The sequence below is a fragment of the Cyprinodon variegatus genome, unplaced genomic scaffold (genome assembly GCF_000732505.1).
Source record: "Cyprinodon variegatus isolate N-32 unplaced genomic scaffold, C_variegatus-1.0 Scaffold420, whole genome shotgun sequence".
Lineage (NCBI taxonomy): Eukaryota > Metazoa > Chordata > Actinopteri > Cyprinodontiformes > Cyprinodontidae > Cyprinodon > Cyprinodon variegatus.
In genome coordinates, this window is record NW_015150873.1 from 498,094 (window position 1) to 523,813 (window position 25,720).

Sequence of the window (25,720 nt, forward strand, 5' to 3'; positions counted from 1 at the left end):
GATCCTTCTCAACACAGTGAAGGACATTTCGCAACTACAATGCCAAATATACAAGTCACATGATTCAACATGAGATTTTGGAGGTGCTAGCTGAGATGGTCAGGAAGGAGATTATTGAAGAGGTAAAGCAAAGTGGGGCTTTCAGCGTCCTAACTGATGAGACAAAAGACTTACAAAAACAAGAACAAATTTCCTTAGTTCTCAGGTATTATTACAAAGGAACGGTACGGCAAGTAAAAGAACCTCTTATATGCTAATTATGTCTTACCTTCTGGAAGTAATGATCACAAATGATTAACATTTTTGTGACCTTTGCAACAGGAAAAAAAGAAATCTATTTTTATGTCAGAAAAATAAGGGACTATAACAGCTATGAAACAGCTTTTTATAGCCACTACTGAAAAGTCCAGGACTTAAGAGTGACCAATTCAGGTTTTTTTTAAAGGTCGATGCCCATTCTGATTATTTTGACATTAGTCTGACTGATCCCCACCATTTGCTGCTAATTCTTTGGGCCGATTCTTTTATCCCATAGTGTGTTTTCTTCCTCCGTTAATATGCTAAAAATTATACAAATGTAACAAATGTTAGACACGTCTCAATATAAGCATAAAATAAATAAATCCCCAAAAAATATTAAGAATGGATAACAAACGGAGGGAGATGCAATGCATGCACGTCACATGATCTCAAGGCATGGCTGCTGAATGCACTAATGAATACAATACAAGAAAAATAAATAAATAAAACTATGAGCCGGTCAATGCATCTGTCTAGAGATATCCAGAACATATTTCAAGTGTGAAAAGGAGATTGCCACTCGGTGTAGAGATTTCTTCCAATTGAACATCATATAATATTAATAATATTTAATTTCCCAAGAGAATCGATAAATAACAAAGCAACTTTTGGCTCCAATGATCACTGGTTTGAGCTTTAAACTCTTTAGATAGACCATGTTAAGAAGGGGAGAAGAAATAAAACAATTACATTAAAAAAAAAAAATCCTGGTCTAAAGCTCATCTCAATGCTTTCTGTTTGATGACATACAAATATAACCAAACTTAACTTTGTGAAGCATTGATATAAATTATCTATATTTAGTAAAAACAAGCCAATTTAACATTCATGGGAGAGGTAGAGCAGTGCATCCAACCGTAGAGTAACATAATACCAGCAATTGGTGTATTAGACATTTTATTCTATTAGTCAAAGTTCAGCTGTATGGGTGGAGCCTCTCAGTTTCACTTTGTTTCCCTGCTTGGTGGGAAATTGTTCAAATGTTACATAACAAACTAAGGGGAGCATCATACAATTAAGGTTTTAGATCTTTTATAAGCTGTAATCCCTTAAACCTGTAATAACATGTTTAAGGGTTATATAATAGGATTTATGGGCTGATCATTTACACAAAAAGGTGGGAGAGATTTGGCTGCTTGGCCTCCAAGACCACACTGTTCATGGAGAGGATCGTTTCCATCTCCGGGAGAAGGCATCAGACCCATCCCCTCTACAGTCATCCAGCTCCTTGTGATGCCATCTCTCCAAAATCAACAGAAAACATTTCCAGACTTGCTTTGCCTCAGTTTTCCACTGGAATGACTCTGAACTGGCCACGCTACAAAAGTCTGTGAATGAAAAGCAGGACAGGGAGCTGGTTGGTGTTAGCAGAAAAACAAACACAGTCTGGTCAATGTGCCACAGTCTCTGAAGAGCTCAAACTTAAGGGTCGACATCGGTGGCTGAGGATGGATAAACGTAAAGAAACAGACACTGAACCTGTCCGTTTGTCACTTGTCCACCAGATAGACTGAACGGCTGGCTGTTTGGACAAATGTCTCAAATGTGCCACGTGGTTGGTCACATGATCTAACCCTCCCAGCTGTAAAAAAATATATGCCAATGATTCATGATCATCAAAGTTTAGGACATAAAAAATAAAAGCTGTCAACAGTTTTTCCTACTTTGCTCTTCCAAACTATTGATTGGGTGAATACTTTTATTTTCCACATTAGCCTGGATGTTAAACAGTCTTGTCTAACCAGCAGCTGCTGTGAGGACATTTCTTGTTGACTCAAAACACAAGCATAGAAGATAGCAGCAAACAACCACAGATCACACCTAACATTTATGCAAACTCTGGCTTTCAATCAGGTCGACAGAAAGGGACGTGTTGCTTCTTGCAAAAATATAATGCCTCAAAAGTCAGAATGAAAATGAAAGTGTCCCAAACTATTCAGCGGTCTATTATGGACAAGATCTACTTTTCTCATGCTTGCATTTTTTAATTTAGAGACCAACAAATTGAGAATGCCTGCAGCTGCAGATGAGAGGGAGGAAAAAATATCACCAGTGAAACGTGGCAACTGAACAGCTGACTATTTCCTGCTTTAGAGCCACTTCCTTAAAAAGACTGTCTGCACATTATTCCCTTGAGCAATGCACACCAAACAACATCTCTTTTATTATTTGCACTGTTGATCATTCGAACTGTTCCTTTCAAGTTACGATTAAGATGAGCAGCTGATGTTGAACACAGACTTCCAACTCTTTCCACCAATTTATTTATAGAATTTATTTAAAGAGAAAGAGAGAAATCATAGCAAATATGAGCACTGCAGGTATGTTTCCGTTTCAAGATGTTATATATTTATTTCTCCTATAAAGCATTCAAGGTTTGTGTAAATGTAGATAATAGTCAGGATGCAACAGAAGCCCAGATTGAAAATCAAAGCTCAGGATTTAGAAAAGTTGCCAAATTTGTACAAACTTCTAAATGATCTATTAAATGGTCTATTATGCAAAGAACTAACCTTAAAAATAGGTTTTGATTTACAGAAAACGCAACATGTAAAATGTACAGGGCATGTTCCTTTACAATGAAAATACCTTAAGCCAGAAAGCTCCACTTTAATAGTGTTTACAATAAAAAGGCTTACTAGATTTATCCAGCTGAGGAACTTAACACTGTTAGGAAGGGATTTACTCTAAGATGATTCAAAGCTGCGTTTATCCTGCTGTTCATTCCTACAAAACAGGATTGATTGCTGGATTCATATGCCTTTCCTTTTCCCTTATGTTAGGGTAGAAATAAAAACATAAAATAACAAATAAACCAGATAAATTTCATAAATACAGTTGAAATTCTCAAAATTCTATAAATTTCTTGGAGAAAAAAAAATGTGTTAATCTTAATGTGACTTTTTTGTTGCCTTTTTTCTATTTGGTAACATTTTATTTTGTGTGGGGTCTGTAAAACCCAAAATTCAAGGAAGTTATACTGAAGATAGTCTTTATACAAATGTATATTTTGATGTTGCATCAATCAGACCATTGTTTTATTTGAATAGCAAAACAAATACTTAAATGCCTGAACTACTTAAAAGTAGAAGTTTTCAACATGTTTAGCTTATAGAAAACATTCATAACTACCACAGAGCTTTCTCCCATTCATTTATAAAGATCACATTAACAGTTGGAGACATATTGGGAAGAATCTTCAAATTCCCTAATATTCCTTTGTACATCTTTTATGTATTATTGTCCTAAAAATATACATTTGGTATTACGGTAACTGAATATAGCAAATACAGATTATCTGATATTTCTGACAAATGTTTCAATTATATATTAAAAGGAGGATTTAAATAAAGTTGACTAAAACAGACCAAGCATAAAATGATTAGGTTGTTATTGTAGAAAGTCTCAAGATAGTAAAAAAAAAAAAAAAAGCAAGAAAACTGTTCTTAATTACGGAAGAGGATTAGGGCCACTGAAAATTTTTTAAAAAGTTTACAGATTTTTAAATATTATTTCAGTTTAGTATGGGAAATAAGTCAGAATTCTGAGATCAAAGTCAGAATTTCCCAGATTAAAGTCAGAATTCTGAGAATAAAGTCAGAATTCTGCGAATGAGGTCAGTATTTCCCAGATTAAAGTCAGAATACTGAGATTAAAGTCAGAATTATGAGGGGAAAAAAGTCAGAATTATGAGAGCAAGGTCAGAATTCTGTGTTTTTCCCCATATTAAACTGGAATAAAATTTAAAATTCAGTTAACTTTTTTTTTTTTTTTTCCTTCAGTGGCCCTAATCCTCTTCCGTAGTTAATAGATGTGTGCACACTGCATTTAAAACCAAAACGTCAAATGGGCTTTTCTTTGCAATGCAACTACCTGATCACCAACTGTCTGACTTTGGTCCAGGTCAAACAGAGCATATCTCCAGAACCACCTTATCAGCATGCAGGGAACATTCCCGGTTATGTCATGGGGTCAGGTGCAGTTAACATGTCCTTTATGGGCTCTGAGGGCCCGGGGTCTCACCTTTTTGAGGTCATCGTAGTAAATCCCGATGGAGTTGAGCTTTGGGCAGATGCTGCTGCACTCAGTGAAGAAAGCACCGCAGTCTTTGTAGGCGCCCACCCTGAACTTATAGGCTACGGTGACATTCCTAATCGGAGGAGCTCCCGTTTTAACCACCACGTCCGAAAGGAGCCCCGAGTAAACCAGCAGCCCACCGACCGTCAGCAGCAGACACAGCAAGAGGAAGCCTATGAGGAGCAGCAGGATGAAGTCGGACATGGTGCAGCTGCAGGAGACAGAGCAAAACCAAACCGTTCCCCTCCAGAGACAGGCAAAATGTTACGGTCCAAGAAAGACGATGTCCTCTTTTAAAAATGACGCAGCTATATCTGTTATCCTCAAATAGACAAAAGTGAAAGCTGAAAAACTGTTGGAAGTCTGGAGAGATGGCTGTTTAAAGGTATTTCCCCAAACAGTGGAGCACGCTTCCCGGTCGAACTGTTGTTGTCAGTTCGGAGGGGAGTGAGGCGCTAAGGTAAGAACAATAAAACTAATCTGTTCTTAAATTCCACCATTGAAATAACAAAAAATTATATAAATACAGAAACACTGTGGATTTCCTGTTAATTTATTGTTTAACATTAATAAAGACGAGACTACACGTTTTAATAGCACAAGATCCCCCTCAATTGTATTGATAGTGGTACAACCCAGGCTGTCATCAGAGAAACAGTGGCAGCATTGCACACTTTGGACTAGTTACTACAAGGCATCAAATATGTCCAATTACAAAAAATAAAAATCCATTGACTTTATTCATATCTTTATATATTTCGACTAAAATGTAAGAAAATATAAATATATTGTTATTAATAGAACTGTACATAATAATGGCAATTACAATATGGTATAAAAAACTGTTTATAAGTTATCCAAACTATACATTATTGCAGCTTTGTTTTTCCCAAAAATATAATTATGCAATTAGTGAAACGTTCAGAGAGGTTCATTAGATGAACATCAACTGATTCCATTAAACTGGAGAGTTCTAGTAAGGTGACTTCTGTATTGGGTTTCATGGTCAATGTAATTCACCTTTTAGATTTGCTTTTTCTGACCAATTCAAATAAAGGCATTTTGTCAACCTATACAAATACTGAAATAATTAAATACACTTTTTATACACAAATAATTTGAATTAAATACACAAATTAATCAGTTATTTCAAAAACATTTATAAGCCTAATTAAAATCTTATTTGGATAGCTGATGAAGATTCTCAGTCATCCAGGTCATAGTCATTCCGTAAAAGTTCAAAAAAATCCACTGGACTTGGTTTCCAAGATTTGAAGACGTTTCTCCACCTCTCCAGGAAGCTTTCTCAATTCAAATGTCTGGATCCACAGTGAGTTTGAGTCTATATATAGATTTTTTTTTTTTAAACTTTTACGTAAATCTTTTATATAAATATCAAATGTATATTTACTTTATGACTTAAATGCTTTCTAACTCATTCGATCCAGAACTTTATTACATCATAACATGTTCTTGCATTGAAATTAGAGTACTGCTTATTTCAATATACCAACCTCTACTTGTGTTTAGTTTTACAGTCCAGTTCCTAATTACGAACTTAACAACTTGGAACAGTATGTTAATGCTGTTATAGTCATTTTCTTCAGGCTCCAAGTAGGTCACCTCTGATTGTGCCAACTACTTAAATCTTTGTGGACTTTTTGTGTTACTCCCAATGTTTGATTCACTGACCTGAATGGAAGTTTTATTACAGATAGAAGAAAGACAATCACTGACCCACTGCGCGATTCTTTTCTCAAGTCTAATCATTTGTAAAAAGGTAAAATAAATAGAAAAAAAAAACATTTAACCAATTTATCAGATTTCTGTTACAAAAGATGATAATAGCAATATGTGGCTTTACATGGATGTTTTATTTACTGAAAAACAACATTGTATTCTGAACAAAAAAATAAAAGTAGCATTTTAATAAGCTTAGTCTCTACTAAGATACATAAACACATCACATGAAGCATTTAGTGTCCAGAGTATTACTGCCTCAAAAAAACATGAACAATTGGCATTTAATAGCACATTTAATAGCACAAAAATTACAATTAAATCTTTTTAATAAAGAAAAGAGTTTAATTTGTAAAGGAGACTTAAGAGGAAGTAAAACAAGTACTAATCAGAGTCCTCTCCACTGTCACCCTGTCTGCTGATCCGGGGGATTTCTTCAGAATCACTTTCCTGTCCCTGTGGAGAAAAAACAAGACAACAGGAAGGAAGGATATATTGAAAAATACAATATGGAATACACTTTAAAAATGCTTTTTTTCCTTGTCCTATATTTACTTTTTAAATGTGACTTTGCAAATCAAATGCAATATTTTTCATACCCTAAAAAAGTTTGTTTTTCTGAAATGCTGTGTGGTTTGTATTTCAATCTGTTAAAAACATAATGGGCTGTCTGCTGGTATATTTAGTCGCATTATTGCCTTACAGCAACGTGTTTAGTTCAAATATTAGCCTGGGGTCTCTGCACAGACTTCACATGTATTTAATCATTTTTGATTGTATGTTAACTGGTCTCTCTAGATTTCCCTTAGCTATGAGTGGATGCGACTTTGCATGTTGCCCTGTGATGTATGCATGGACAAGTGGGTTTAGACAATAGATGGATATATTGATGAGGAGATAAAGTGCAGTCTATCCGAGTACTTTTCTCTAAATGGTACCTCATCATCTGACTTTTCCGGTGGTAATTCCTGATCCTCTTCCTCATCGTCCTCATCACTTCCCTGTGATCTCTGAGAAAGGATCTCTTCACCCTGCAAGGTGCATCACATGACTGTTTTAGAGCCTGCAAACCAAAATGCACTGACAGATAAAAATGTAACCCTGTGTAACCTTTAGGTTTCGATTCTTCAGGTTTCCCATCCAAAAGGCCTCCTGGCAGTTGTTGAGCATCAGCATGGCCTTCACTCTGTAAACAAACAGCTCCAGGCTCTTCTTTACAGCTGGTACGTGGTTAGTCAAGCTGGTGTCCTGGTGAATCTGAAAAACAACACATTCAGACACAGTTTACATACACTGAGCATGAAAAATGAATAACAATGGTCATGGGATCTTAATAATTCATAAAAAGGTGGAATAACAATACAACGTAACTGAATTTGTAAACAAAGAATTAGGAAACCAATATCAGCCTTTTTTTTATTTAACCACATTTCCTTTAAGAAATCCTATAACTCAGGCAAGCCCAAAGTTGTTCCTCGAAGGCCGCTGTCCTGCAGGTTTTAGAGGTTACCAGCCTTAGCACGGCTGATATTCATTGGTAGCTGATTGACAGGCTTTTGTTGAACTGCAATAATTAGAATCAGCTGTGTTGAAGTAGAGAAACCTCTGAAACCTGCAGGACAGTGGCCCTCGAGGACCAACTTTGGACATGCCTGCTATAACCCATTTAAATGTGTTGGTTTCTTGGCACTGACCCAGTCTGTAATTGTACTCCATTTATTTTCATTAGGAATAATAGGGTACAGATTAGGCCATTCTAGAAAGAATTACTGTTCTGTTATAACAATGTTTGCACCAGGTTTCATCTAAATGTTCTTAACATTCACCCTCGATCAACCCAAGAAGAAAAGTAAAAAATAGATTAGAATTAAAATATCCTTTATTGTCTGAGGAAGTTGGATTGTACAAGCAGCAAAGGGGCAGGTTAATGGGAGCATGTAGGTTTAAAGAGATTTAAAATATGAGTTAAGAGTCATCACATCAGAAAGCAATCTGTCTCTCTATTTAAAAATGCATAACCTGGTTATTAGATATGTGCCTCTAAACAGGATAAACCGAGGACTGAGTAGGAGCTGCTGAACAGGCTCGTGCTGCACCAGAAAAATTACAAATCATAAATCGAACGCTGCTAGAATGCCAACCTCTCTTTCCATGGTCTAGCACATTGGTTCTCAAACATCTCTCAGATTAGTTTTCAAGCAAGACACAGCTGTTCATGTATAGTTTGAAAGCAGTTTATTAGGTATTTACTTCAACAGCTACACTCATTGGAAAGCAAATTCAGTGGACAATATATTAATAATTGCAGCATTATGAACTGAACTGCAGTAAGGGGAAAAACAGCTGAACTGAGTCATTAACAACTGTAATAACATAGTAACAGCTCAGTTTAACCATGAGATCAGAGGTTGTGGAGGCAGGAGTATTTTGATTCAATGGAAGCTAAAGAGATGGGTGTGCCTGTCTGGATCAGCAGAGGAAAACTTTAATTTTAGATCATCTTCTGCATTTAGCCTACTTCTCTGTTTACATCTAATCAGTGCGAGGGAAGAGAAGCTTTTCTAACACAGATATGGTTCTTGTAAAAGGTAAAAGAGATCGTGCAGGTTTTGTAGAAATGGCAGTTGTATTAATAATTCCAACAGTGTTTGTCTGCTTAAAGCAAGTGCTGGTGTGAACTCTGCACACAGTTCAAACGTTTTCTGCACCGAACACCAATAATTGCGCCGAGAGAACCGGCTGGTGTAGGTGGAACTGCCTTTAGTGCGACATCTGCAAACAGTGCTTATTCGCCACAAGCGCTGTGGTTCATGGATATCTGCAGATGTCCATGAACCACCGATAGACTTTCAGTTGCAGAGACCTTTAAAAACGTCCTTGCATTTAGAAAACGCAGATACAATACATACCACAATATGGAGTTACCTATATATTGTGATATAGTTACAAAGATGAAAAATTTGTCGTCTGTGAACACGTCAAATACGTTGATATGTGTTAGATATAAGTTCTTCAAGGACATCGGGGTTCTTGATAAGTTATGCACAAGTTACTCATAGGTTTTTGGATAAGCTAGACACCACCACTTATGAGTAACTTACAATTAAAGTGTGTCAACAATTACATAACTTACCTTTAACCTATGGTCCACGTATGAGCATATACTGGCATACATCCACACAGCGACATAGTTGCCATATGTCGATGTGTGCCAGCGTGCTTCAGTGTGCTTTAGCATGCTCATAACTTATGAAAAACTGACCCATAACTTATCAAACGTATTGCAGTTTTTTTTGCCAGATTTTTTTGTACGTCAGCATACACTGTCTAAATCGTCAAGGTGTGACAGCGGCATAAATAAAATGAAATGGATGCCTGCCTGTACATGTTTTTACATTTATGATCGAGGCCACCATATTTTAAATCAATATCATCCAACGATATATTGCAATATTGTTTTTGTTCTGTTTCTTATATTGATGCGACTGTTGCCAAAATTATTTTTGTGATATTTGACAGAATCAATTTTTTCTTAAAACCCCTAGTGAACGGAGACAAAAACAGGCAGATGCTTCTGAAGATAAGGCCCCATCGGAGTAAAAAGGTAAGCAGAAATATATCTGTTCCCACCTTAGAATGGCCACACATGTGGTGGAGCTGCCTCGTGCTGAGCTGGAAAGTCTTAAGCAAGCTTTGGACATCCTCCTTTAAAAAACAATTCACAGACAGTAATTAAATACACTTACATTTAGACACTATTTTCCACTTTTCAGCTTAGCTTAAGGACCAACTTGCTGCTATATTGAAAAGCGCACATAAAACTGATGCAAATACACAGGGGTATAATGTGTTCAGAAATAAAACAAACATTTAAATGACATTATTGCTTGGGGTAGAAAATTCTTTTCAGAGTACTTTTTCAAAAAGGAGTCATAACAACACATACCAAACATAACACTAGCTTTTATTTTTCTACCTTGTGCCTCTTGAAACTGTAGTCTAGCAGCGGCATTCCCAACTTCAGAAAAGACTCCAGAAAAAGGCGGCCATACTAGTAGAAGTAAAAAAAAAATTCTCGGTTAACAGTAACAGCACCCGCTGTAAATTAATAATACTTCCTCAGAAAGCAGACAGAGCTCACCTTTAGAGACACATTAAGTACTGGCCTGGAATCAAACACCTACAAGGAGATCAAAAGGACAAAGACTTTTAAATTTACTAAGAATTGGGTGAGAACAATAAGAGCAAGTCAAATGTGACTTGAAACTGTTTATTTGAATCTAAAGATTAAAGAAAAATATAGAATATGATAATTTTGGTTAAAAGTCTGTCCTGGTCAGCAGTTTACCACCATTTACTCTTGGCATGAATGTTTTATGAATTCTGGGTTTCACATAATTACCTCCATACCAATTAAAAGCCCAAACTTTAATCTGGCTTTAATCTGGCTGGGTATTTGATTTCTCTGGTAAAAAATATTAAAGATACTTTAAATTGATAGGTGTCCCGCCAGATTCAGCTTTGAAGCACAGTCCTTTTATTTCTATTTAGGTCAGGGCTGTTTCACAAGCTTAACGTTACTCTGTATCCATCTTAAAACATTTAGCTGCTGTCTGGGATCGTTTTCGCCCAGTTGGGGTGAAGGTTTAAACCATCTAGTAATTTTACATGGAGTTGAAGAGCTTGGGGACACTCTTTCCTTAATTATTCCACCTAAGATGTAAAATATAACTAGCATCACTGAGAGCAAAATGGCCCCACGGCATGATACCCCCAGATTACCCAGTAATCGTTGCTTTAAAAGCCTCATTTAAACGATAGCTAAAACTGGTGCTCAGATGGTTTTCCTTTAAAGTCAGACTGAAGCCTTGCTGGTTGTTTGTTTAAAACCAAACCAATTATGTCTTATTCGAGGGCCTAGTTTGGTTAAAACACTAATGACCCATTTACACTACCCCTCTGAAACCTGAGGTTGGACCGAGATTGGATCACTTAACTGCGACAAGCTTGCTTCTTTCAACCATTTACACATCACGCTAGCACAGTTCCTCGCCTCCTATCGGTGGTTAACAATACTACAGCTCTCAAGGTGGGAATTATGCAAACCAAAATGGCAGCGACCATAACATTCAGGAACTTATGTGCCTGGATAGCGTATTCTGCCCAAATTTCAATGAGAGCCTCAGTCCCTGCATAATCCCAGGTAGCAACACGTTCTTTTGATGTGATTTATTGTTAATAGGCTGAGAAGAAGTTTGTGTTGTGAACAGCTGAAGAGATCTGTAAATTGAAAAGCTGGACATGCTGGACAACCCATGAAATGAGTCAGCTGACTGTAAATAGGAGATGACGCGGTCTGCTCATGTGCTCTTTGTTATCAGAGAACCAAGCCACAACTGAACCGTGACGAGCCCTACTGTTGAACTAGTACTAGATTTAGCACGGTTCGGTTGTGTCTGGCACGGTCCAGTTCTGTTGTGTTAAATTAACACTCAACAGTTATCGCGGTTACTGTGCTGGGACTGTTCTCTGCACAGCTTCAAATGGGGAGTGAAAATGGGGCTTAAGCAGTTTGAAAAACATGACCAGAGATTAAATGTCCAATTTGAATAACTAAGTCTACAAAGGCATGTTTTTCTTCCCTAATTTACTAAGTTACATTAAAAAGAGGTATTTGAGTATCAGGAACAACCTTGATTCTATTTGTAGTGTAGAACGTCCAAATTAGAATCAAAATTTTACATCTAGTTTTTTAAAACTAACAAGATTCATGAATTTTGAAAAAAAAAAAAATAATAGTCATTCAGGCCAACAATTATTTTATTATTAAAAATGTAGATGTTTACAGCTTTATGATAATAAGTGACACTCCGGCTTCCTCCCACGGTCCAAAAACATGACTGTTAGGTTAACTGGCTTCTCTAAATTGTCCTTAGGTGTGTGTGTGAATAGTTGTTTGTCCTGTGTGTCTCTGTGTTGCCCTGCGATGGACTGGCAACCTGTCCAGGGTGTACCCCGCCTCTCGCCCATTGACTGCTGGAGATAGGCACCAGCACCCCTCGCGACCCCAATTGGGACAAGCGTGTAAGATAATGGATGGATGGATGGATGGATAATAAGTGACCTACCTTCACGAGGTTGACCAGGATGTGAAAATCTCTGACAGCCAGGTTCCATGTCAGCAGTTTCTCACTTTGAGCCTAAATGATGGAAACAGAGCTTTACCATCTTACTCATAAAAATCACACGAAAGACTGATGGATGCTTCAAACAGGGATACAGCAGGAGTCTGACCTCAGAGTTGTCGCTCATTTTACCCGGAGGAATCCTCCTGACAGCTTTCTCCAGCTCAGCCATCAAAACCTTATAGAAAACCAGGAATGTCTGCCTGCAAAGAACAATGAGGTAATGAAGAGGAAAAAAGAATAATGTCAGAATAATGTTTTTTTTAATTTGGTAAATAAACCGATTACAACTTCGCTTTATGGAACATGTAGCTCAGTGCTCTGCTGCTACAGATATTTACCAGCAAAGAAAACATTATGAGTAAATGAGAACTAGTTCGAATTACTTGCCTGCTCAGAGTGGGCCAGGATGCAGAGCTCTCATCTTTGGCTGCATTGATGAGCTCAGTGATTCCTTCTCCAGCTATTTCCTCCACTGCCTTTAGAACATCGTCAACGTGCTCCAGGTAGATGCTGTGAAGAGAGAGAGAGACGTTATGAAAAATACTTTTTACATTACATTGTTGGGGGAGTGTGGGCCTAGTGGTTAGAGCAGTGCGCTTGTGCTCTGAGAAGGTTGCAAGTACCAGATTTGATCCCCACAAGCTCCACTCTGGGTCCCTGAGCAAGACCCTTAACCCCACACTGCTCCCCAGGTGCCACACAATGGCAGCCCACTGCTCCCCAATCGAATTGGTTAAATGCAGAGGTGAATTTCTCTAATGTGATCATCAATAAAGTTCAATAAATACATTTTAAATAAATAAAAAGGGTATTTCTAAATGGAGGGACGGGATGGTACCGCAGGGGTGATGTGTGTGACAAGTACATGAGGGCCTTAGAGTCTCAGTTTCAATCAGGAAGCAGAGACCATTGCAATACAGTGATAGTGACACAAATAGTAAAAGAAAAATAGCAGGAAGTTCACATTTATTTGTTGTGATATAGACCTACCTTAGGAGTGTGTGAAGTGTTTCATTGAATTTACTGCCTCGCTCTCTCTCTCCACTGGCTGTCACCCAACCTTGGCTCAGGAAACGACGTGCCAGGGAAGCTGCCACGCAAAAATCAGACCTGTTACATGACCTGTTGAATTATAAACTATAGGATTTATAAGAGGTTCCCATGCCTCACCAATCTGCTCTCTGAAGGCACCAGGGTTTCCTCCCTTCTCTGACAGCGTTGACAGAAGCTGAGAGAGACACAGAGCTGTGCTCAGGCTCGGCATCGTACTGCGGAAGTTCAGCAGGTACTCAAAACTGTGCCTAGAACAGTAAGGATAAAAAAACGTTTGCCATTATAACACGGATGCATACATTAAAAAAGGACCTTAAATATGAGATTAAAAAAAACACATACAAACACATGGAATCATCTCTAGAAGAATGAGGTATAAAGTAGGTATAACAAACTGTTACCTACCTTACAAGCTGATCAAGGGTCAGTTCAGGACCCCCTTCTTTCAGTCGTCCTGCCAAAACTCCCAAAGCTTTCTTCAACAAGCTCCGCTGTCCCGGCTGGCTGAATCCAGACCTGATAGATGCCATTTATAAAACAGTTTTACAACCAAAAAAGCCCACCAGGGTACCCTGAACATCCAGGTTTGTGGATTTAGGACTCAGAGTTCGCTCACCAACTGAAGGTGGTATTGATGACCTGCAGGAGGAGCTGGTACCCTGAGGTCATCAGCTGGTACTCCTCCACATCTGTTGAAGGCCCATCCACAACCCCATTGTTCTCCGACAGCACCGTCTGTGAATAGACACAAACATTTAACAGGTTTTCTAAAGCAGGATTTAATGACATGACACACAAATAAAAAAAATTAATCTATTGATTCTGTACCTGAAAATGATTATGACAGTTTTCCAGGTGTGTGCAGAGGGCAGGCAGTAGCTGGACACAGTAGGAGGCAATATCTTTAGTACTCCTCTGTTGTAGATGTGAGAATCCCACGGTTTTATCAGCCCTCGCCTACAAGAGAAAGATAGGGAAGGGTACAGGTTTCTGTTTTACAGCTTTATCATTTTTCATCTTGCTCAATGTTTCTTCTACAAGTTCAGATAACTGGTGGAGACTCGACCCAACATGACTACAGCATCAGGTTCAAAGTAAACATGCACTTCAAGTTGAAAGTTAACATTTAAGAGGCGCATGTAAGCTAAAGCTAGGCTGTTGCAATAGAAGCCTATCTCTGGTCTATTTTGTAACAAAAAGGAGAAAGATGCATGAGCGTAAATATAAAGGCTTTATGATGGAATTTTACAATATTTGAGATCCTAAATGTGATTGGCAAAAACCACACAGATTTTGAGGGTTATCCTGTTTATTATTTCCTCTGAAAATAGGTGAACCATAACTGATCAAAGTACTGATGGGGTTTCAGCCTCTACAGCAAAGCTGACGGCAATAATAAAACTACAGAAACACAGATTTTGACAAAACTCAGATAGGATTATTCCTGCTGAGGATGTGCAAGTCTCTTAAACCCTAATATTAGCTGCCTGTTAAGTTTCAAAACTAATGTTTTTTCCAACCAGTTTATCTAACTAGGACAGGTCCTCTGTCAGGATAAAGTTTTCTTCATTAAGCACGTTGCAAAGATTTGGGAACTGAATGAGAGTGGTGTGCTTGATCTAAGAACATATCTTAATATTTTGATAAGACTGAAGCCATGGATGTCTCCTCAACTACAAACATGTATGATGTGATGATTTGACAGACTGGAGTTGTATAAAATGCATCTTTAACTGTGATTTGGGGCCACTTCAACAAGATTCAAGCGCGGTTGGTAACCACTGCTTTCTGTAACCCTAAGCGACTTTTCTGATCTGAGTAAGATTACAATTTCTATCAAAATCTGTTGTCATTTTTTTGGTTATTTAATACACATACTGTGCATTATGAGTTGTTATGTAAAGAGTTTGTCCCGAATGAGTTCTTCTCAGGAAAGAATTGGAGAGAGAAAGCTTCAAGGTGTAAACATAGAGCTTTCCTTTAAAAGTAAGTCGTCCTGCAAACAGGAGGCCTGGGTTTGCATCCCAGCTGGGGTGAATGAGCTGCCAGTGTGGGTCCTTAGGCAAGACCCTTCATGCCAGTGTCTGGTTTGGGGCATTATTTTTAAGCAATTTATACATTTAATAAAATGACAAAACCTTTAGATTTTTCTCTTTCTGCAAAAACTAGGTTTTTGATCAGCGACAGCCGTCCCTTTTGCTATTACTGTTTGTTAATTTGTTCCAGTATATTTCTATTCTTTTTTCGTGCTTTTCAGCATTACCTTGAGGAAAGGAGCTCTCTTGGCTGGGGCAGCTGTAAGACTGAACTCCACTTTGTGCAGCATATCCTCTAGCAGGAAGGCCAGTTCAGTCGGGCCCAGCAGGACCTCCTCTCGAACCTAGGAAATTTAAACAATATCATACATTTATGATAGAGGCAATGAAGCCACACCAGAATTGCATCAATGATTGCTAACACTACCTTGGTGTGGAGCTCAGTGTCTAGCAGTGAGCGTGACAACAAACCACACTGCAGAACACTGAGCACCTCCATGTCCAGCTCTCTGAAGAAGGGCCTGTATGCTGCCAAACTGACACCAGGCCGGATCTCTTTTTCCTTCTCCTTCTCTGGCTGATCCTGCTGGACATTTTAGATTCACATTGAGCATATTTACTTGCTTTAAACAGACTTATATGGGATAAAGAGGATTACCTGCTGAGTTTCATCTGCTTCAGTACCCTCCTCAGGCTGAGAGACTCCTTCTGGAACGTTCTTACCTGGAGCCTTTCTCTTTTTCCCGGTTCCATCTAAGCATGATATTAGAGTTAAATACAAGTTGAAACACCACAGAAAAAAAAATCTAGGCTTTGATTACCTTTCTTTGTCTTATTTACAGGGACTCCAAAACTGGATGTCATCCCATCTGTAGTTTCTCCATCAAAGTTACAAACAGGGGGAATGTACCCAGACATTCCTGAGAGCAGGAGGGAGAAAAAAACTACTTAACCTGTTAACTGGCCACAACAAAAATCAACAAAAGGGATTTTAAAATGCCTGAAAAAGCATAAATTAAATCAGCTGCTGTTCTTTATGCCTTTGGAGGGTCTAGGCTGACATTTAAATACCGGTATATATAATAGCACACAGTGGCCTTACTGTAGCAGAATGAGGCTGCAAATGTGAAGTTATATGAAGGACGCTACAGTTAATGGGTCAAGAAAATTACTGGGTGGGGGAATTTTTTTACACAAGTTATTGGAAAAACAAACAAAAATTGCACCTGCAAGAGCCCTCTCCAACAGAGTCTGCAGAAAAGTTATGTTCTGCAAGCGAGTCATCACCTTCATCTTCATCTCTGTTTCTTTCTGCTTGCAGAAGGCGTTTACCACCTTAGAAAGCAAACTTCCGTCACATTTATTTCTTTAACAAACCAAGATGTTTATTTTGTTTATTGCAAATCGCTGTTACCTCTCTGAACCAGTTGATGGTGTGAAACAGTAAAGTACAGAGGAACTCCCTCTCAGCTTTCGACAGGCTTTCAACTTTATCCACTACATCCATGTTGGTCAGAATCAGCGGACAGCCTGTGGTGGACAAAACCGAAACATGCAGGACTATTTTAAACTAGACAAATACAAACAAAGGAAACAACAATTTGCTTTTCTTTTTTTCTCACCAAGGAGGGCATCAATCTCTTCCAGGTCTCCCTGATGTCTTTTCTCTTCACAGAGCCTCAGGAGGCGGAAAAAGGGGGATAAACAGAGAGGGGACACCCGCCTGCCACAGAAAATAGATGCAAGATATTAGCAGTTATAGGGACATCTGCATTAAATGAATTATATAACTAAATCACTGACTTCTGTTGTTTTCCACTCTGAGAATCGACTTTGTTTTGGGTTTCATTGGCCAGTAGAGGCAGCAGGTTGATGGCGATACATCCCTGGCTCTCCTCCTCGTCTAGGTTGTACATGGCAAAGGCTGGAAGGGGGAATGACCTGAAGCAAAGAAGGGATCAGAGCCTCTTTAAACATGGCGTAGGTTTGGACAGTTTCCACTTTTACAGAATGTTAGAAGTAACAAGATGTTTATATCTTTCCAGTTTACATTACAGCCCTTTAAATGATTACCTTAATCAAAAGATGCATATCTACCCATATAAACTTGCCATCTACCTGACTAACATGGCTAAATGTGTACATTTAATGTCTTTAACAACTGAGAACTAACCCTGCTATTTCAGGTCCGACGTCCACCACAAAATCATCTTGGAAGTCATCCAGGACGCTTGTTCCAATCATTTCCTGTCGAAAAAAAAACATGGAAGACAGTCAACATAAAATGCTTGTTTGTGAGACTCCTTACTTGTAAAAATGTTTTAAATAAATATATTAGGTAGAAATTTGCTTTTGTTAGAGGTTGGTGAGACACACCTGCACCTGTGGGTCCAACGAAGAACTCCAGATAAGGCTGGCCAGTTCATCGTAGTACAGAGCCGCTGCCTCTGGAGAGCTTTCACTGCTTGACTTCACCAGCTCCAACAGAGCCGTCACCTACAAAAGGGAAAAGAAAAAATTAATAAAAAAAAAAAAATGAAAATAATAAAAAAAATAATTAAAAATAATTTCTACATTACACACTGATTGGTTTAAAATCATTTTCTGTGGCGGGTTTATACAGGAAGAAGATGGAAGCTTAGATCAGCTACGTCTAGATAGTACCTTTGTAGTTACTACAGTTGCTCTCCCAAACACAGGTGCATTAAGTTAAGATGCTACATTAACAATTAATCATCGCTAAATACCTGTCTTAGTGTCTCCTGAGGCAAAGAGCCACCCTGTGATTCCTTCCCTTTAGACCTGAGATTGGGAAAGGAGAGACTGTAACATAGAACATTTAAGATTAAAATAACAAAAATAAAGTGTATCCAATGTATTACCTCAAGGCTCCCATGCTGCCAACAATCATCACGGCACCAATGATTCCTATACGCTTGTATTTGGGGACCGTGCTGGACAGCTGCTTACGGATCACTATGTGCATGTCGTCCTGCAGGAGCAGAAAGATGCAGAGGAATGGAGGGATGCTAACAGATAGATACAGACAGGCTTTGATGACTAGGAATGCATGAATTTTCACCTGGATGTGAGATCCTTGTTGCTGCTGCCCAAACGCCACTCTGCTCAGGAGATGGAAGAGTCTTCTGATCTGCTGCGGAGTGAGATTGTCCATGTAGTCCAGGATTCCCTTTGGCACAGAGACTGACTGATTAAAACCTGAACCGACTGATGAGCAACTTTAATAGAATGATAAAGTGATGGGTAGGGTGGTGTTAATTTCGGTTACACTATTCCAGATGGTGGGGTCTGTCACAGACAGAAGATGCCAAGTGTCTGGTCTTCAAATATTCTAAATTAAAGGTGCTAAACTGCAAATGCATTGTTTTTTTAGTACATGCAATAAGTGGGCCTGTTGCATGTGATTGCTGCGCAATGTTAAAACATGCAAAAAAGATCTGGTTCCTCCTATTAAAATTAACAGATTGTGTGCAATACTGACAGTTTTGAGAGTTAAAGAAATATGAGGTTTAAAGCCAGGGAGATAAAGGCTATATTGATAATTATTTCAAAAATAATAACTTAAATACTAAATAATATTTGTAGTGCACCTAAAATAGGTAAATCAATTACTTTATTTCTCCCCAAAACAGGCAAATACTTGTGAAGTGCAGGAAGACAAATTTTATACATAAAATATGCATAAAATTACACGATATAAAAATATACATATATAAAGGAAAAGAGTAAAATCGATCATATAAAACATTACTGGGAAGCTACCTTTTCCTTCTGAAGCGGTTGATGCAACAAAGGCCTTTTTTTAATCGGTTCTTTCTAGTGAGTGGAAATCTGAGCAATGAACCAGATGGAAGGAACTGGAACTATCCATATGTAAGTAGCATACTGTAATGTGCTACAAACAAAAGTATAAAAATAAAATGATGAAAATAAGTAAACCTAAATAGAGAATATAAAATATGATTAAACATGAAAAAGATGTTTCTGTTTTGCTAATTGACACAGGAGCAGCTTACAAAAACACCTGGTTTGTCGCCAATAGCTCCTCTCAACAGCAGTTTGACACGATACACTGCAAAACAAGCTAGGCACTTTAGAATGTAATAAAACATAAACATGCTTTGTGCACGGTTATGTTTTATTAAATCCAGACAACAACTGCAGCAACAATGACAGCAGACATCAAAACTGCAGCAGCAGTTGAGTTTCTAATTTGAAAATTCCCTTTGCACATGTTAAATGTTTACATTTGCTTATCCTCCACCTATGAATTTGCTCGATTTGGATGTTAGTTCAAAAACTTACAAGAAAAAAATATAAAAAAAAGAAAACCTTCTGGAGATCAGGCCCAAAATATTTTAACTAAAAGAATATCAAAATTAACATGCAGGGCAGAGTGCCTGGAGGACCAGGGTTGCCAAACACTGGTCTAGATACAGAAGTTACAGTGATCTGAAGTCTCACTTTGTTTTTTTTGTTTTTTTAAAGCCAAGGGACAAAGTTTCCAATCAACTTAAAACGTCTGCGCATCCATTTACCTTCACAAAAACAGCATAGAGAGCCATCTCTGTGGGTTTTTCCATTACAAGATTGCAGAGCAGTTCCAGCGCCACGTCTACCTCCCCACCTACACCGCTGCACACATGAGTCACAAGAGAGCCAACAACCGCCTGCAAAACACAAACCAATACAGAACAAAATCATTCCGACTCATTTCTCATTCAGTTTACCTTCTCCAAAATTCATAGCCTCATTTCATACTCGCCTACTGCTATTACCCCTCCCTGTTTCCCCATCTTACATTTGAACAATTATCCATATATGTAAACCATTGTGTTTAACATGAATATCAGAATACATAACAGTTAAGATAAATTATCTTAAAAAAATTTCTAATTCTTGCACAATGTACTCTGTCTTTATGCTACTTTTTAGCTTCATTCTGAACCTAATTTAAATCTAATTTGGTTCCGTTGCTCTGAAGGGACAGGCTGTTGTAAAATAAAAGATTAGGATCAGATCAAACCACAACTGGAGTTTCCAGAATATACTTCTTGGAGTCATTACGCCCAATTTTCATACTCTACACAACAGGCAGTACATGAAACATCACTTAATTATCTGTTGTTATCTGTTGTTGGACAAAATATCTCCACTACAAGAAGAAAACAACCAAGACCACTTTGAGGCTTGTTGATGTAAAATGCAGGCTTTCAATGAATAACAACCCCACCTGCTGGCAGTAAGCGTCAAACACAGTGAAAGAGATTCTGTGCATCTGCCCACCAAAAGGCACCACACAGGGATCAGGGGAGCGCACCAAACTCTGAGCCAGAGCCAGGATAGAGGGGAAGTACCCTCGCAGGACCTGTAAACACAGCAATTACCAGGCTTTAAATCTGAAGGGAGGTAATTTTGCTTTACAGAGGATGATGTGTTTACAGACTGCCCCACCTGAGAGTAGTCCCTGAAGGTTTTCTGTAGCAGAGCCTCCTGAATGAGCCCTTTTCTCACTTTAAGCTTTAGCAGTCTCTCTGCCCCCCGGCGGCTCTGGTTGGCGTTGGTGCAGTGGAGGATGAAGAGCAGCAGCAGATCTAAAACCTGATATGGTGACATGGAAATTATTGGGACTCAAATCCAAACACAACATGCGACAATAAGCATTAGAGCCGCAGGTGCCTGACACAGCCTCTGTCATATCAGTGACAGGATCAACAGATCTAACAGGAAGGCGGTGTAGGTGAGAAGGACAGAATTAGACCAAACAAGTCATCTCATTCAAGCATCATGTTCCCAAACCGCTTGGTTTTTTCAGCTGAGGACAGACTGAACCCCCATCAACTGCATTTACCTTGTGGTCTTCGACTTCATCCACAGACTCTATTGCCTGATGATGAAAAACAAAGTTCAGTCAACAGCACTGAAAATTCAAAATGTTTATGACCCAAGTTTAAAAAAAAACAAAAACATAAAAACTAAATATACCCTGAAGGTCTTACAACCCTATTAATCTTTACAACATAAACCAGACTTTTCTTTAGATTTCTGCCTTTTATTTCATACAATCATCGCCAGTCCATCAATTTTCCACCAACAGACAATCATGTGTGATCACACATTTCTACATAGTCTAAACAGCACAACTGACACACCATGCACATTCAAGACGTACCTGGAGAGAACCCCACAGGTGTAAAAGGACAGCCAGGCTGGGATTTGAACCCAAGACCAGTGCTAAATGCTGCATCACTGTGCAGCCTTCTTTATTTAAAAGGATTTTCAAAGGTTCTGAATTAATTAATTACAAACCTTGAGCCATGCCTCAGAAATAGTTTTCTGGAACCGAACTGCTGACTTGATGCAGTCCAGTATCAACGTGACGCAGTCTTGACTGCTGCCGGATGCAGTTGTGGAAGCAGAACTAAAGACAAAAACAACAATAAAGAACTTTCTGAACCTGTTTAAATGAAAATGTTTAATATCAATATATAACAGAGTTGAGGCGCTCTGTTTTTTTACCCTGCTGTTGATTTGCTCTTCATGCGGCTCTGTGATGCCTGCAGAACTGGAGGAAGGACGCACTGCTCTAGTACCAGCTTTTTGCGCAGATTATTCACCACCTGAAGGCATACAAACGCTTATTTTTATAACAACCAACAACAAATGACCAGTGATATGTTATAGATGAGACTCTGTGTTTGACCTCGGATGCATCTGAGGCGGAGACAGAATGCAGGATGAATTTGACCACCACAGGTAGATCCTGTAGTTGCACAGAGCCCAGTGTGGCCATAACTGCATCGCGGACCTGAAACAGACATCTTTAAACAGTCAGGAAGTGTTGCACAGTAAAGGTCCCACTGATTGGCATCCCTGGTAAAGTTCTGCAAAGAAACATAAGGTAAACATCTCTGTTATATGATTCCATTTTGCAAATTTGAGGAAAACTCCACCTTACATTTGAGTATGAACAAAAAATGATCAGAAATAATTATTTTCAACAATTCTTCCACTGCTGTTCAAATGTTTTTACAACCCCTTTATTTTAATATAAAAGTGTTAGTCTTCTTCTATAAGGTTTCATAAAGTTAAAGCATACAGGAGAGGGAGCATCACAAGTCATGGCTCCTCTGCTAGGCTCTCTCCTCTTCAGCTAACCCACTATGAGCTCCCAGCGGTGCTCATAGTGTTAATGAGGACAGAAAAGCCAACAAGCCAGAGAGCAGAAGCAGGGTTTCCTAGCTAAAAAAGTTATAGAAAGCATCAAAACTACAAAACACCAACATTCCTGGTCTTTGAATGCATCAACTACAAGTATACATCTCAAATGAACTTTTAAGCTTAATAAAATTTTGATTGTGGTTCTGAAAGTTATTTCCAGCACACAAATAAGGAAAATCTTGTAACTTCTTGAGACTCAAAACTACCGGCTCTGATTAAAATAACCTGCAGCACATCCTTTTCTGTTTTTGGGGGTGGAACCAACAGGGTAAACCTCAAATCCAAGATCAGCATTAGTCCAGAAAAACCTGATTAGATCATCTCTAATGTGCATGAAGGACGAATGTTTATGTTCAGTAATCAAGTCAAATATAAGATTTTTCTAAAACTTGCCATCTAAGATGATGCTACTACAATAAATAATCTCTTTTAAGGCTTTTTGCATATCTTTACTTCAGGAACAAATTAAGTTTTCAGCCTCCACACCTCTGTCAGTAATGATGATGAGAGGTTGAGACTGGAGAGGGCATCCAGGATGGGGACCGTTAGCTGAGTGTTCTCCTGAAGTAAAGCACTACAATGAAAAGAGATAAAAACATCCAATAACCAGGCAGACTGAAATAATAACAGCACTAAAGTAAATGTTTTTACGTCCATACTTGAGCTCCCTGGCAATGTCATCATGCTGAGAGTCTTCAAGTATCTCTGGTAAACTGGTGATGATGTCACGCTGCACCTCAAAAGGGGCTACTGACACAAGCTCCATCAGCTTCACTGCAAGGTCCTGCAAAATAGGAGAACTAAACATAATACCACCAAGATGACATAGATCATTACAAACAGAGAAAGTTGGTTTAAAACTTTAGTAAGTTAAATAAATGGCAAAGGACTCACCTTTGGATCTACGACTCTGTCAAGCCACTTCAGCTGGTTGATGATCATACGAGGAAAATCAAATCCTCCATCCACAGCGCTATGCATTAAATCATTTAAAAAAAGATGTTTATGAAAAGTATTTGTTCAATAGTTATTCATTAACTAAAGTTGTAAAATACTGACCCATCAAGCATAAATTCAGGGATTTTTTCAAGCAAGGTGTTTATTATCAAAGTCTGCAAGAAGAGTTGTAAACCATTAAAGACTCCAAGAGAATCCAATCAGGGAAGATTTCTTTTTATGTATTTGACAATCTTCTAATAGGTTAAGCATACAAACCTGCAGCATTTCGATGCCCAATAACATTCTGAGCAGGCTTTCCTGGAATGAGCTGACAGAACTGCAGGAAAAAGAAGAAACCTGGTCGTGTGTTGCACTTTGCTGAAATCAACATAACCATACGGTGCACAGAAAGATGCCTGGTATAAAATCTGATTCCCTGAGTGTTAGCATAAGGCTTACCAAATGTCGTCCTCGGATTGTTGTGGAACACAGGGAAAAAGGCAATTCTTAAACCTTTCTGGGTTTTCAATGTAAGCCTCCAGTGCTGTTATAAACTCCTTCAGGATCTAAATGAGGGAGGAGGTGATTGGATGGATGTGAGAATCAGTTACACATCTGCTGACTGTTACAGAAGAGTTAAAGGTGTAATACTCACACCAGGGTATCGGGGGCTTTTCTGCAGCTGTTGCCTTATTCGCTTCTGGAAAACTACCTGGTCAACAACTTGACAAAAAAGAGAAGATTTAAGTAAACAGACTTAATTAGGTTCATCATTGTTCTTTTTTCACACTTTGGAGGGCATTTACCGATCTCATGAGCTGTGCCATCGAGTTTCAAGTTGACTCCGGCTTCTTTCACAAAAGTGACAAAAACAGTTTCGTTTGTCTCCTCTGAGGAAACTTCTTTGGGCTGGTGGCCAGTCCTGCGACTCTTCTTTGCCTCTATGAACAAAAGGAAAGCAGCACTTGCATTACAAAAGCATCTATGAGGGGGCTGATCCTGTAGGACACAGATACTGGGCCTGATGATGGAGTGGAAATAAGAGCCTGACAGACGGCGGTCAAGCAGATGGTTTGGCCACGTGTTTTTGACTATAAGGTCAATGGTTGATATTTGGATAGAGGAAATGCACACCACAATATCGGATGTAGCTGATGTTTATCATTATAGTTAAATACAGGGTATTACAAAATTAATGGAAAACCAGGCCCATAGCACCATTAATCTTCAACTGTGCTTAACAGTTGACATGGATTTTTTTTTTCTTTTCCAAAAACTAGTCCTTCATCTTATGCCAAACCCAGCATTATATTTTACTGTAGATGTGTTGATAAGTAGAATCTGGCAACATTAAGGGTAGCTGTTGAAGTCTGTACAAATAAAGAAACTCAACACATGTAGAGTGTGAATGTGTGTGATTTAAACACCAAACATGGGTCCACAACCATTCTTGTTTGTTATAGTTACAGCTATGTTAAAGATCTTAATTCCAGCTCTACCAGTACATAATAGCAGAGTAAGTGAATTATTATTCTCCTATGCTGTTAACTATCTTAGCTGACCAGCATTCTATTTAATACAAGTTCCTGGGGATATTGATCAACTAAAGAGGACGTCAATCATTTCGTTGGCTGTATTCGTTATTATTTGACTATCAATGATTGTAACAGTGATAAAACATGTTTTGTATAGTTGGATTGTTTTGTTAGATTTGAATATTAAATTTATCAAAACTGCAAAAACATTTTTACCTGTTGATTGTAACGTTAGCTTGAGATTAAAAGCTAACCGATTTATGAGTTTTGTGTGAGATTACATTTATAAACTTACTAGAGGTGCTGGTTGTTCCCGCTTCCTTTTCCACCGAGGAGCGTCGTTTTTTGCGCATCATCTGGAATATTATAACAACATTAATGACATTAAAAGCAGATGAAAGAGAGACAAATTAAGACATTTAAGCGACGAACCGGAATTAGATAATTAGGGAATATTAAATATAGTCCAAACATGTCTACACGAACTGAAAATCATACGAGTATTCATTTAACAGACTTTATAATCGCAACTAATTAAATAACAATACATACTTCTCCAGGATATCTTCAGCAGAGGAGCAGCAGGAAGACGTTACTAAACAAGTCTCGC

At 38.4% G+C, this 25,720-nt stretch overlaps 2 protein-coding genes across 4 annotated transcripts in view; both read right to left on the reverse strand.

Moving 5' to 3' along the window:
- The window catches only part of LOC107093330 (testis-expressed sequence 264 protein-like), a 101,128-nt gene extending 96,339 nt beyond the window's left edge, over positions 1-4,789 (reverse strand). Inside the window, exon 1 of the mRNA XM_015388327.1 lies at positions 4,324-4,789. Within this exon, the coding sequence (XP_015243813.1) occupies positions 4,324-4,581 (258 nt within the window). The 5' untranslated portion in view covers positions 4,582-4,789. The remainder of the gene's footprint in view (positions 1-4,323) is intronic.
- A 1,621-nt stretch (positions 4,790-6,410) lies between these two features.
- On the reverse strand, positions 6,411-25,720 carry fancd2 (Fanconi anemia complementation group D2). 3 transcript variants are annotated; one of them, XM_015388324.1, is made up of 44 exons: positions 25,663-25,720; positions 25,406-25,466; positions 24,382-24,516; positions 24,231-24,298; positions 24,035-24,141; positions 23,852-23,912; positions 23,696-23,748; positions 23,531-23,609; positions 23,296-23,420; positions 23,123-23,210; positions 22,119-22,223; positions 21,935-22,035; positions 21,725-21,836; positions 21,267-21,302; positions 20,870-21,016; positions 20,649-20,783; positions 19,954-20,085; positions 18,477-18,584; positions 18,277-18,386; positions 18,142-18,196; positions 17,771-17,890; positions 17,568-17,641; positions 17,198-17,335; positions 17,017-17,117; positions 16,809-16,924; positions 16,621-16,729; positions 16,216-16,314; positions 16,053-16,147; positions 15,822-15,980; positions 15,622-15,738; positions 14,187-14,315; positions 13,975-14,093; positions 13,764-13,874; positions 13,476-13,606; positions 13,296-13,395; positions 12,693-12,815; positions 12,412-12,505; positions 12,246-12,317; positions 10,259-10,297; positions 10,094-10,168; positions 9,748-9,822; positions 7,228-7,374; positions 7,056-7,148; positions 6,411-6,573 (listed from the first exon to the last, which is right to left on the reverse strand). In XM_015388324.1, the coding sequence occupies exons 2-44, from the start codon at positions 25,464-25,466 to the stop codon at positions 6,502-6,504; spliced, it is 4,326 nt and encodes a 1,441-aa protein (XP_015243810.1). In that variant the 5' UTR covers positions 25,663-25,720; the 3' UTR covers positions 6,411-6,501. The 3 variants fall into 3 exon arrangements, with proteins under 3 accessions (XP_015243810.1, XP_015243809.1, XP_015243808.1); XM_015388323.1 differs by lacking the exon at positions 25,663-25,720 and adding an exon at positions 25,543-25,599 and having other exon boundaries at positions 15,822-15,977; XM_015388322.1 differs by lacking the exon at positions 25,663-25,720 and adding an exon at positions 25,543-25,599.

Bases quoted from the DNA above. Each gene is read 5' to 3' on its own strand.
- fancd2 (XM_015388322.1), bottom strand. From the start codon at position 25,584: ATGTTTGGACTATATTTAATATTCCCTAATTATCTAATTCCG. The intron at 21,837-21,934 runs GTAAAAAAACAG...TTTTGTCTTTAG, and splicing joins AAGAGCAAATCAACAGCAGG to TTCTGCTTCCACAACTGCAT. The intron at 7,375-9,747 runs GTGGGAACAGAT...GTTGTTTTTCAG, and splicing joins ACATGTGTGGCCATTCTAAG to ATTCACCAGGACACCAGCTT.